A 13906-nucleotide genomic window follows, 5' to 3' on the forward strand; every position below is an offset into this window, starting at 1 on the left:
TTTTTTAAAATTAAATCAACATAAAAAACACAAGATACACTTACGATTAGTGCACCAACCCAAAAAAAATATTATCGGTATCGTTTTTTTAAATTATTTTTTAAAATTTTTTAATTAAATCAACATAAAAAACACAAGATACACTTACGATTAGTGCACCAACCCAAAAAAAATATTGTCGGTATCGTTTTTTTAAATTATTTAAAAAATTTTTTTTATTAAATCAACATAAAAACACAAGATACACTTACGATTAGTGCACCAACCCAAAAAAAATATTATCGGTATCGTTTTTGGTTTTTTTTATTTTTTTTTTATTTTTTTAAATCAACATAAAAAACACAAGATACACTTACAATTAGTGCTCCAACCCCAAAAAAACTCCCTCCCCCATTCACACTCATTCACACAAAAGGGTTGTTTCTTTCTGTTATTAATATTCTGCTTCCTACATTATATATCAATATATATCAATACAGTCTGCAAGGGATACAGTCCGTAAGCACACATGATTGTGCGTGCTGCTGCTCCACTAATAGTACTAACCTTTAACAGTTAATTTTACTCATTTTCATTCATTACTAGTTTCTATGTAACTGTTTTTATATTGTTGTACTTTCTTTTTTATTCAAGAAAATGTTTTTAATTTATTTATCTTATTTTATTAATTTTTTTAAAAAGTACCTTATCTTCACCATACCTGGTTGTCCAAATTAGGCATAATAATGTGTTAATTCCACGACTGCATATATCGGTTGATATCGGTATCGGTAATTAAAGAGTTGGACAATATCGGAATATCGGATATCGGCAAAAAGCCATTATCGGACATCCCTAGTTGCAACTCTCTACTCCCATCTAGGGCTAGATATATATTTTTTCATCATTCTAGCTATAGTGGAAAGGGGGGCCCTCACAACCTACTAACCAAACGTGGGTCCACACAAAGTAGGCAAGACATGTATGTGTGTGTGTGTGTGTGTGTGTGTGTGTGTGTGTTTGTTCCAACACCAACCAATTCACATTACACATTCAAACTAACACTTTCACAAGTTACATCAACACATTACACATTCAAACTAACACTTTCACAAGTTACATCAACACATTACACATTCAAACTAACACTTTCACAAGTTACATCAACACATTACACATTCAAACTAACACTTTCACAAGTTACATCAACACATTACACATTCAAACTAACACTTTCACAAGTTACATCAACACATTACACATTCAAACTAACACTTTCACAAGTTACATCAACACATTCAAACTAACACTTTCACAAGTTACATCAACACATTCAAACTAACACTTTCACAAGTTACATCAACACATTCAAACTAACACTTTCACAAGTTACATCAACACATTACACATTCAAACTAACCATTAACATTTCAGTTTCAGTTTCTACATTCATCCTACGTTCCATTAACATTTCAGTTTCAGTTTCAGTTTCAGTTCCTACATTCTTCCTACGTTCCTTTAGCATTTCAGTTTCAGTTTCTACATTCATCCTACGTTCCATTAACATTTCAGTTTCAGTTTCAGTTTCTACATTCTTCCTACGTGCCATTAGCATTTCAGTTTAGCGTCAGCTTTTCAACACTCCAACTATTCTTCCATTCATACAACATTCTGTCAGCATTTCACTTCCACTTCAGCATTGGAGCATTCACAACTCATCTACTTATTATTATTATTATTATTATTATTATTATTATTTCTATGAATATTTGTTTATTTTTTGTTGATCTTGTCCTCTTATGAGCAGTCCCTAACTCAGTTCCTGGGTGTGTGATCTTGTGAGCAGTCCCTAACTCAGTTCCTGGGTGTGTGATCTTATGAGCAGTCCCTAACTCAGTTCCTGGGTGTCTGATCTTATGAGCAGTCCCTAACTCAGTTCCTGGGTGTGTGATCTTGTGAGCAGTCCCTAACTCAGTTCCTGGGTGTGTGATCTTATGAGCAGTCCCTAACTCAGTTCCTGGGTGTGTGATCTTGTGAGCAGTCCCTAACTCAGTTCCTGGGTGTGTGATCTTATGAGCAGTCCCTAACTCAGTTCCTGGGTGTGTGATCTTATGAGCAGTCCCTAACTCAGTTCCTGGGTGTGTGATCTTGTGAGCAGTCCCTAACTCAGTTCCTGGGTGTGTGATCTTATGAGCAGTCCCTAACTCAGTTCCTGGGTGTGTGATCTTATGAGCAGTCCCTAACTCAGTTCCTGGGTGTGTGATCTTATGAGCAGTCCCTAACTCAGTTCCTGGGTGTGTGATCTTATGAGCAGTCCCTAACTCAGTTCCTGGGTGTGTGATCTTGTGAGCAGTCCCTAACTCAGTTCCTGGGTGTGTGATCTTGTGAGCAGTCCCTAACTCAGTTCCTGGGTGTGTGATCTTTTGAGCAGTCCCTAACTCAGTTCCTGGGTGTGTGATCTTGTGAGCAGTCCCTAACTCAGTTCCTGGGTGTGTGATCTTATGAGCAGTCCCTAACTCAGTTCCTGGGTGTGTGATCTTGTGAGCAGTCCCTAACTCAGTTCCTGGGTGTGTGATCTTGTGAGCAGTCCCTAACTCAGTTCCTGGGTGTGTGATCTTATGAGCAGTCCCTAACTCAGTTCCTGGGTGTGTGATCTTGTGAGCAGTCCCTAACTCAGTTCCTGGGTGTGTGATCTTGTGAGCAGTCCCTAACTCAGTTCCTGGGTGTGTGATCTTATGAGCAGTCCCTAACTCAGTTCCTGGGTGTGTGATCTTGTGAGCAGTCCCTAACTCAGTTCCTGGGTGTGTGATCTTGTGAGCAGTCCCTAACTCAGTTCCTGGGTGTGTGATCTTATGAGCAGTCCCTAACTCAGTTCCTGGGTGTGTGATCTTATGAGCAGTCCCTAACTCAGTTCCTGGGTGTGTGATCTTGTGAGCAGTCCCTAACTCAGTTCCTGGGTGTGTGATCTTGTGAGCAGTCCCTAACTCAGTTCCTGGGTGTGTGATCTTATGAGCAGTCCCTAACTCAGTTCCTGGGTTGTCCTCTTGTGAGCAGTCCCTAACTCAGTTCCTGGGTTGTCCTCTTATGAGCAGTCCCTAACTCAGTTCCTGGGTGTGTGATCTTATGAGCAGTCCCTAACTCAGTTCCTGGGTGTGTGATCTTATGAGCAGTCCCTAACTCAGTTCCTGGGTGTGTGATCTTGTGAGCAGTCCCTAACTCAGTTCCTGGGTGTGTGATCTTATGAGCAGTCCCTAACTCAGTTCCTGGGTGTGTGATCTTATGAGCAGTCCCTAACTCAGTTCCTGGGTGTGTGATCTTGTGAGCAGTCCCTAACTCAGTTCCTGGGTGTGTGATCTTGTGAGCAGTCCCTAACTCAGTTCCTGGGTGTGTGATCTTATGAGCAGTCCCTAACTCAGTTCCTGGGTTGTCCTCTTGTGAGCAGTCCCTAACTCAGTTCCTGGGTTGTCCTCTTATGAGCAGTCCCTAACTCAGTTCCTGGGTGTGTGATCTTATGAGCAGTCCCTAACTCAGTTCCTGGGTGTGTGATCTTATGAGCAGTCCCTAACTCAGTTCCTGGGTGTGTGATCTTGTGAGCAGTCCCTAACTCAGTTCCTGGGTGTGTGATCTTATGAGCAGTCCCTAACTCAGTTCCTGGGTGTGTGATCTTGTGAGCAGTCCCTAACTCAGTTCCTGGGCTGGTCGGTGCTCAACACGGACACCTACGACAAGATGAACAAGCTGGAGAACAGGAAGGACATCTTCCAGGACATGGTGCTCTACCACGTCAAGTGTCGCAAGGACGAGATCCAGAACATCCTGGTTAGTTAGTCCAACACACACACATGGGGAAGGTCAAAGACCCAGGTCTGCAATCCAAGCCCCACTGAAGGTCAAAGATCCAGGTCTGCAATCCAAGCCCCGCCGATGGAACATGGCTGAAACCTGGGATTGATCACAGACCTCAGGTCAGATCAGCTGACTAATGTTTGCTCCCTCAGAACACCCGAGAGAGATGGGGGAAGGAACCAGACCAGTGTGAAGAGGAAGAACTGGAGGAGATCCTGGTGAGCAACAACACAAACGTCTCTTAAATATGTACACAAACATTTGTGACTTATGTACACAAACAATCGTAACGTACATACACAGACATTTGTAACGTACGTACACAAACATTTTTAACGTACGTACACAAACATTTGTAACGTACGTACACAAACATTTGTGACTCATGTACACAAACAATCGTAACGTACGTACACAAACATTTGTGACTTATGTACACAAACAATCGTAACGTACATACAGACATTTGTAACGTACGTACACAAACATTTGTGACTTATGTACACAAACAATTGTAACGTACATACACAGACATTTGTAACGTACGTACACAAACATTTGTGACTTATGTACACAAACAATCGTAACGTACATACACAGACATTTGTAACGTACGTACACAAACATTTGTAACGTACGTACACAAACATTTGTGACTCATGTACACAAACAATCGTAACGTACGTACACAAACATTTGTGACTTATGTACACAAACAATCGTAGCGTACATACAGACATTTGTAACGTACGTACACAAACATTTGTGACTTATGTACACAAACAATTGTAACGTACATACACAGACATTTGTAACGTACGTACACAAACATTTGTGACTTATGTACACAAACAATCGTAACGTACATACACAGACATTTGTAACGTACGTACACAAACATTTGTAACGTACGTACACAAACATTTGTGACTCATGTACACAAACAATCGTAACGTACGTACACAAACATTTGTGACTTATGTACACAAACAATCGTAACGTACATACACAGACATTTGTAACGTACGTACACAAACATTTGTGACTTATGTACACGAACAATCGTAACGTACATACACAGACATTCGTAACGTACATACACAAACATTTGTGACTTATGTACACAAACAATTGTAACGTACATACACAGAGGTGTGTAACGTACATAAACAAACATCGTGACACACAGAGGTGTGTAACGTACACACACAAACATCGTAACACACAGATGTGTGTAACTTACAGTACGTAGTGTCCACTAACATACACAAAGATGAATGAGTGCTACTACTGTGTGTGGTTGCCACGCGTGTAAGGATGTGGGTTTTTTGGTCCAGTCTGAAGTTCTTCCCAACACCAAGAAAGCTGAGATCCTGGAGTTTCACTTCTGTGACTTTGAGCACAGCGAGTTGGAGCTGGTGATGTGTGGTGTCAAGATGTACTACGAACTCAAAGTGGTCGACAAGTTTCACATCCCCAGAGAGGTGCCCTCATTTCTCCTCCTTCACTCACTTGCATCATGACAGCTGACAACTTGGGGGTGTGTGTGTGTGTGTGTGTGTGTGTGTGTGTGTGTGTGTGTGTGTGTGTGTGTGTGTGTGTGTGTGTGTGTGTGTGTGTGTGTGTGTGTGTGTGTGTGTGTGTGTGTGTGTGTGTGTGTGTGTGTGTGTGTGTGTGTGTGTGCGCGTGTGTGTAGGTCCTGGTGAGGTTCATGTACTCGCTCAGTAAGGGCTACAGGAAGATCACCTATCATAACTGGAGACATGGATTCAACGTCGGACAGACAATGTTTACTCTGCTCATGGTATCTGTCACACACACACACACACACACACACAGACACATACATGTCTTGCCTACTTTGTGTGGACCCACGTTTGGTTAGTAGGTTGTGAGGGCCCCCCTTTCCACTATAGCTAGAATGATGAAAAAATATATATCTAGCCCTAGATGGGAGTAAAGAGTTGCAACTAGGGATGTCCGATAATGGCTTTTTGCCCATATCCAATATTCCGATATTGTCCAACTCTTTAATTACCGATACCGATATCAACCGATATATACAGTCGTGGAATTAACACATTATTATGCCTAATTTGGACAACCAGGTATGGTGAAGATAAGGTACTTTTTAAAAAAATTAATAAAATAAGATAACTAAATTAAAAACATTTTCTTGAATAATAAAGAAAGTAAAACAATATAAAAACAGTTACATAGAAACTAGTAATGAATGAAAATGAGTAAAATTAAGTATTAAAGGTTAGTACTATTAGTGGAGCAGCATCACGCACAATCATGTGTGCTTACGGACTGTATCCCTTGCAGACTGTATTGATATATATTGATATATAATGTAGGAAGCAGAATATTAATAACAGAAAGAAACAACCCTTTTGTGTGAATGAGTGTGAATGGGGGAGGGAGGTTTTTTGGGTTGGTGCACGAGTAAGTGTATCTTGTGTTTTTTTTTATGTTGATTTAATAAAAAATAAAAAAAAACAAAAAAAACAAAAAAAAACAAAAAAACGATACAGATAATAAAAAAAACGATACCAATAATTTCCGATATTACATTTTAAAACATTTATCGGACATCCCTAGTTGCAACCTCACTTCAGAATGCAAAACACACAAAGTAAAAAAAATATTTGACTTCTGTAGAGTTGTGAGGACCAGGCAAATGTCCTCACACTTGATAAACCACCCTTTCTGTGTGGATCTTTTGACTTGTATGTCCACACAAGGACGGTGAGACAAGTGCACACACACACACACACACACACATTGTCTGTTTGACTTCCGAATATTAAATTCATCAATTATTTTTCCCATAGGAAGTGATAGAAGTAGAAATGGTCTGTTCCGGGGTCAAGCTGGGGTCATGATAAAAGCTACAGAAGAGCTTTTAAGCCTCATTACATTCTTAACTGTATATCAAAATATCAATTCACGTCCGACTTGCGATTCTAATTTATTCCGATTCCAAATCAAATCATATTTAAAAAATAATTAATTTATAAAAAATAAAAAATAAATATATATTTATAAAAATACATTTTTTTAAATACATTTTTTTAATACATTTTAAAATTTAAATTTAAATTATATACATTTTAAAATTTATAAATACATTTCAATTTAAAATGTATTTTTAAAAATAGTTTTTAAAATATGTTTTTAAAATATGTTTTCAGGCCATCTTCTTAAAAATAAATAAATAAATATATATTTATAAAAATACATTTTTTTAAATATATTTTTTTATGAATTTTAAAATTTAAATTTAAATTATATACATTTTAAAATTTATAAATACATTTCAATTTAAAATGTATTTTTAAAAATAGTTTTTAAAATATATTTTTAAAATATGTTTTTAGGCCATCTTCTTAAAAATAAATAAATAAATATATATTTATAAAAATACATTTTTTTAAATATATTTTTTTATGATTTTTAAAATTTAAATTTAAATTATATACATTTTAAAATTTATAAATACATTTAAATTTAAAATTTATTTTTAAAAATAGTTTTTAAAATACGTTTTTAAAATATGTTTTTAGGCGATCTTCATACAAATAAATAAATAAATATATATTTATAAAAATAAATGTTTTAAAATATAATTTTTTTATAAATTTTAAAATTTAAATTTAAATTATATACATTTAAAAATGTATAAATAAATTTATATTTCAAAATAATTTTTAAAATTTGTTTTTAAAATATGTTTTTAGGCCATCTTCATAAAAATAAATGAATATATATTTATAAAATTACATTTTTAAAAATATGGTTTTAGGCCATCTTCATGCAACCAGAAGGAGATTTCCTAACTTGTAAACTGCTCTGAAAAAGTTTCATTTAAATTATTGATACGTATCCGAATCGTGATTCTTACTCATCCCGATTCTAAATCAATACATCATTTTCAAAAACCGATAAAAAAAATAAATATATATACATTTTTTGTAAGTCTTTTTTTTTAATATATTTAGTTTTGGCTATCTCTATGCAACCAGAAGGAGTTTTTCCAACCTGTAATCTGTTTGAAAAAAATAATTCATTATAATTGTTATAAGAAATAGTAATACATTGCAAGAATCAGTTTCAATCAAGAATCGAGAATTGATTCTGAATCGACTCCTCCCCCAGGAATCGGATTGAATCTTTACGCTCCCAAAGATTCACACCCGTACTAAATATTATATTAATTAATACTTTAAAATAATCAATTATGATCGAGAATCGTGTAGAATTGAGAAACAATTCTGAAGTGAATCGTCAGCCCGGGAATCCGATCGAATCTTTCGGTGCCCAAAGATTCACACCCTTATCACCTGCCCTACAAGTGTAAAAATAAGTTAGCCACTGCTTAGTACAACTGCAAATTGTGGTGCACCTGGTCACTAATTGACTTGTGTTCAGACAGGTGACCTGAAGCGTTACTACACTGACCTGGAGTGCATGGCCATGGTGACCGCTGGCTTCTGCCACGACATTGACCACCGAGGCACCAACAACCTCTACCAGATGAAGTGAGGGTCCGCTAACACCACAACATTTCAAACTACAACATGCAATCCCGTAAAAAAAAACGTGTGTGTATGCAGTATGCGCACAAGTTGCTCACAGTAAGCATATTGTACCAAGTCATATCACTCTGAGGTGTACGTCGGCAAAATTGGCCAAAAAATGCTAATGTTAGCATAGGTCAAGTACCAAGTTATATAACGCACGGGTAAACTGTAGCAAAATTAGCCAAAAAAGTTAGAATGCTACTAGTTAGCATGTGTCACGAACCAAGTCTTATGAGAGTAGAGCGTACGCGTGCGAAAGTTGCTCATAAAGTGTCAAATTAGGTAAACAAGTTAGCACGCTAATGTTAGCATGCTAACAGTAAGCATATCGTACCAAGTTATATCACTCTGAGGTGTACGTCGGCAAAATTGGCAAAAAATAAATGGTAATGTTAGCATAAATCCAGTACCAACTGATATAACTCATGGGTAAACTGTTGCAAAATTAGCCCAAAAAGTTAGAATGCTAATAGTTAGCATGTGTCATGAACCAAGTCTTATAAGAGTAGAGTGTACTGGTGCAAAAGTAGCTCAAAAAGTGTAAAATTAGGTAAACAAGTTAGCAAGCTAACAGTAAGTATATCGTACCAAGTCACTCTGAGGTGTATTTTGGCAAAATTGGCACAAAAAAAAAAATGCTAATGTTAGCATAGGTCAAGTACCAAGTTATATAATGCACGGGTAAACTGTAGCAAAATTTGCCCAAAAATTTAGAATGCTAATAGTTAGCATGTGTCACGAACCAAGTCTTATGAGAGTAGGGTGTACTGGTGCGAAAGTAGCTCAAAAAGTGTTAATTTAGGTAAAAAATGCAAGTTAGCATGCTAAAAGTAAGCATATTGTACAAAGTGATATCTCTCTGAGGTGTACGTCGGCAAAATTGGCCAAAAAAAATGCTAATGTTAGCATAAATCAAGTACCAACTGATAGAACTCATGGGTAAACTGTTGCAAAATTAGCCCAAAAAGTTAGAATGCTAATAGTTAGCATGTGTCATGAACCAAGTCTTATGAGAGTAGAGTGTACGGGTGCGAAAGTAGCTCAAAAAGTATGAAATTAGGTAAACTAGTTAGCAAGCTAACAGTAAGTATATCGTACCAAGTCATATCACTCTGAGGTGTATTTTGGCAAAATTGGCACAAAAAAAAAATGCTAATGTTAGCATAGGTCAAGTACCAAGTTATATAATGCACGGGTAAACTGTAGCAAAATTTGCCCAAAAAGTTAGAATGCTAATAGTTAGCATGTGTCACGAACCAAGTCTTATGAGAGTAGGGTGTACTGGTGCGAAAGTAGTTCAAAAAGTGTTAATTTAGGTAAAAAATGCAAGTTAGCATGCTAAAAGTAAGCATATTGTACAAAGTCATATCTCTCTGAGGTGTACGTCGGCAAAATTGGCCAAAAAAAATGCTATTGTTAGCATAAGTCAAGTACCAACTGATAGAACTCATGGGTAAACTGTTGCAAAATTAGCCCAAAAAGTTAGAATGCTAATAGTTAGCATGTGTCATGAACCAAGTCTTATGAGAGTAGAGTGTACGGGTGCGAAAGTAGCTCAAAAAGTGTCAAATTAGGTAAACAAGTTAGCAAGCTAACAGTAAGTATATCGTACCAAGTCACTCTGAGGTGTATTTTGGCAAAATTGGCACAAAAAAAAAATTTTAATGTTAGCATAGGTCAAGTACCAAGTTATATAATGCACGGGTAAACTGTAGCAAAATTTGCCCAAAAAGTTAGAATGCTAATAGTTAGCATGTGTCACGAACCAAGTCTTATGAGAGTAGGGTGTACTGGTGCGAAAGTAGCTCAAAAAGTTTTAATTTAGGTAAAAAATGCAAGTTAGCCTGCTAAAAGTAAGCATATTGTACAAAGTCATATCTCTCTGAGGTGTACGTCGGCAAAATTGGCAAAAAATAAATGCTAATGTTAGCATAAATCAAGTACCAACTGATATAACTCATGGGTAAACTGTTGCAAAATTAGCCAAAAAAGTTAGAATGCTAATAGTTAGCATGTGTCATGAACCAAGTCTTATGAGAGTAGAGTGTACTGGTGCGAAAGTAGCTCAAAAAGTGTCAAATTAGGTAAACAAGTTAGCAAGCTAACAGTAAGTATATCGTACCAAGTCATATCACTCTGAGGTGTATTTTGGCAAAATTGGCACACAAAAAAAATGCTAATGTTAGCATAGGTCAAGTACCAAGTTATATAATGCACGGGTAAACTGTAGCAAAATTTGCCCAAAAAGTTAGAATGCTAATAGTTAGCATGTGTCACGAACCAAGTCTTATGAGAGTAGGGTGTACTGGTGCGAAAGTAGCTCAAAAAGTGTTAATTTAGGTAAAAAATGCAAGTTAGCATGCTAAAAGTAAGCATATTGTACAAAGTCATATCTCTCTGAGGTGTACGTCGGCAAAATTGGCCAAAAAAAATGCTAATGTTAGCATAAGTCAAGTACCAACTGATAGAACTCATGGGTAAACTGTTGCAAAATTAGCCAAAAAAGTTAGAATGCTAATAGTTAGCATGTGTCATGAACCAAGTCTTATGAGAGTAGAGTGTACGGGTGCGAAAGTAGCTCAAAAAGTGTAAAATTAGGTAAACAAGTTAGCAAGCTAACAGTAAGTATATCGTACCAAGTCACTCTGAGGTGTATTTTGGCAAAATTGGCACACACAAAAAATGCTAATGTTAGCATAGGTCAAGTACCAAGTTATATAATGCACGGGTAAACTGTAGCAAAATTTGCCCAAAAAGATAGAATGCTAATAGTTAGCATGTGTCACGAACCAAGTCTTATGAGAGTAGGGTGTACTGGTGCGAAAGTAGCTCAAAAAGTTTTAATTTAGGTAAAAAATGCAAGTTAGCCTGCTAAAAGTAAGCATATTGTACAAAGTCATATCTCTCTGAGGTGTACGTCGGCAAAATTGGCAAAAAATAAATGCTAATGTTAGCATAAATCAAGTACCAACTGATATAACTCATGGGTAAACTGTTGCAAAATTAGCCAAAAAAGTTAGAATGCTAATAGTTAGCATGTGTCATGAACCAAGTCTTATGAGAGTAGAGTGTACTGGTGCGAAAGTAGCTCAAAAAGTGTCAAATTAGGTAAACAAGTTAGCAAGCTAACAGTAAGTATATCGTACCAAGTCATATCACTCTGAGGTGTATTTTGGCAAAATTGGCACACAAAAAAAATGCTAATGTTAGCATAGGTCAAGTACCAAGTTATATAATGCACGGGTAAACTGTAGCAAAATTTGCCCAAAAAGTTAGAATGCTAATAGTTAGCATGTGTCACGAACCAAGTCTTATGAGAGTAGGGTGTACTGGTGCGAAAGTAGCTCAAAAAGTGTTAATTTAGGTAAAAAATGCAAGTTAGCATGCTAAAAGTAAGCATATTGTACAAAGTCATATCTCTCTGAGGTGTACGTCGGCAAAATTGGCCAAAAAAAATGCTAATGTTAGCATAAGTCAAGTACCAACTGATAGAACTCATGGGTAAACTGTTGCAAAATTAGCCAAAAAAGTTAGAATGCTAATAGTTAGCATGTGTCATGAACCAAGTCTTATGAGAGTAGAGTGTACGGGTGCGAAAGTAGCTCAAAAAGTGTAAAATTAGGTAAACAAGTTAGCAAGCTAACAGTAAGTATATCGTACCAAGTCACTCTGAGGTGTATTTTGGCAAAATTGGCACACACAAAAAATGCTAATGTTAGCATAGGTCAAGTACCAAGTTATATAATGCACGGGTAAACTGTAGCAAAATTTGCCCAAAAAGATAGAATGCTAATAGTTAGCATGTGTCACGAACCAAGTCTTATGAGAGTAGGGTGTACTGGTGCGAAAGTAGCTCAAAAAGTGTTAATTTAGGTAAAAAATGCAAGTTAGCATGCTAAAAGTAAGCATATTGTACAAAGTCATATCTCTCTGAGGTGTACGTCGGCAAAATTGGCCAAAAAAAATTATATTGTTAGCATAAGTCAAGTACCAACTGATAGAACTCATGGGTAAACTGTTGCAAAATTAGCCAAAAAAGTTAGAATGCTAATAGTTAGCATGTGTCATGAACCAAGTCTTATGAGAGTAGAGTGTACGGGTGCGAAAGTAGCTCAAAAAGTGTCAAATTAGGTAAACAAGTTAGCAAGCTAACAGTAAGTATATCGTACCAAGTCACTCTGAGGTGTATTTTGGCAAAATTGGCACACAAAAAAAATGCTAATGTTAGCATAGGTCAAGTACCAAGTTATATAATGCACGGGTAAACTGTAGCAAAATTTGCCCAAAAGTTTAGAATGCTAATAGTTAGCATGTGTCACGAACCAAGTCTTATGAGAGTAGGGTGTACTGGTGCGAAAGTAGCTCAAAAAGTGTTAATTTAGGTAAAAAATGCAAGTTAGCATGCTAAAAGTAAGCATATTGTACAAAGTCATATCTCTCTGAGGTGTACGTCGGCAAAATTGGCCAAAAAAAATGCTAATGTTAGCATAAATCAAGTACCAACTGATATAACTCATCGGTAAACTGTTGCAAAATTAGCCAAAAAAGTTAGAATGCTAATAGTTAGCATGTGTCATGAACCAAGTCTTATGAGAGTAGAGTGTACGGGTGCGAAAGTAGCTCAAAAAGTGTCAAATTAGGTAAACAAGTTAGCAAGCTAACAGTAAGTATATCGTACCAAGTCACTCTGAGGTGTATTTTGGCAAAATTGGCACACAAAAAAAATGCTAATGTTAGCATAGGTCAAGTACCAAGTTATATAATGCACGGGTAAACTGTAGCAAAATTTGCCCAAAAGTTTAGAATGCTAATAGTTAGCATGTGTCACGAACCAAGTCTTATGAGAGTAGGGTGTACTGGTGCGAAAGTAGCTCAAAAAGTGTTAATTTAGGTAAAAAATGCAAGTTAGCCTGCTAAAAGTAAGCATATTGTACAAAGTCATATCTCTCTGAGGTGTACGTCGGCAAAATTGGCAAAAAATAAATGCTAATGTTAGCATAAATCAAGTACCAACTGATATAACTCATGGGTAAACTGTTGCAAAATTAGCCAAAAAAGTTAGAATGCTAATAGTTAGCATGTGTCATGAACCAAGTCTTATGAGAGTAGAGTGTACTGGTGCGAAAGTAGCTCAAAAAGTGTCAAATTAGGTAAACAAGTTAGCAAGCTAACAGTAAGTATATCGTACCAAGTCATATCACTCTGAGGTGTATTTTGGCAAAATTGGCACACAAAAAAAATGCTAATGTTAGCATAGGTCAAGTACCAAGTTATATAATGCACGGGTAAACTGTAGCAAAATTTGCCCAAAAAGTTAGAATGCTAATAGTTAGCATGTGTCACGAACCAAGTCTTATGAGAGTAGGGTGTACTGGTGCGAAAGTAGCTCAAAAAGTGTTAATTTAGGTAAAAAATGCAAGTTAGCATGCTAAAAGTAAGCATATTGTACAAAGTCATATCTCTCTGAGGTGTACGTCGGCAAAATTGGCCAAAAA

At 36.5% G+C, this 13906-nt stretch overlaps 1 protein-coding gene across 6 annotated transcripts in view; it reads left to right on the plus strand.

Moving 5' to 3' along the window:
- LOC133645102 (rod cGMP-specific 3',5'-cyclic phosphodiesterase subunit alpha-like) overlaps positions 1–13906 on the plus strand; it is a 121038-nt gene that overhangs the window by 87709 nt on the left and 19423 nt on the right. For all 6 annotated transcript variants that reach the window (XM_062039903.1, XM_062039904.1, XM_062039905.1 and 3 more), the window contains 5 exons: positions 3655–3798; positions 3978–4043; positions 5163–5309; positions 5522–5629; positions 8260–8369. In XM_062039903.1, coding sequence (XP_061895887.1) covers positions 3655–3798; positions 3978–4043; positions 5163–5309; positions 5522–5629; positions 8260–8369 — 575 coding nt within the window. The remainder of the gene's footprint in view (positions 1–3654; positions 3799–3977; positions 4044–5162; positions 5310–5521; positions 5630–8259; positions 8370–13906) is intronic.

The sequence above is a fragment of the Entelurus aequoreus genome, linkage group LG28 (genome assembly GCF_033978785.1).
Source record: "Entelurus aequoreus isolate RoL-2023_Sb linkage group LG28, RoL_Eaeq_v1.1, whole genome shotgun sequence".
In the NCBI taxonomy this organism is placed as follows: domain Eukaryota; kingdom Metazoa; phylum Chordata; class Actinopteri; order Syngnathiformes; family Syngnathidae; genus Entelurus; species Entelurus aequoreus.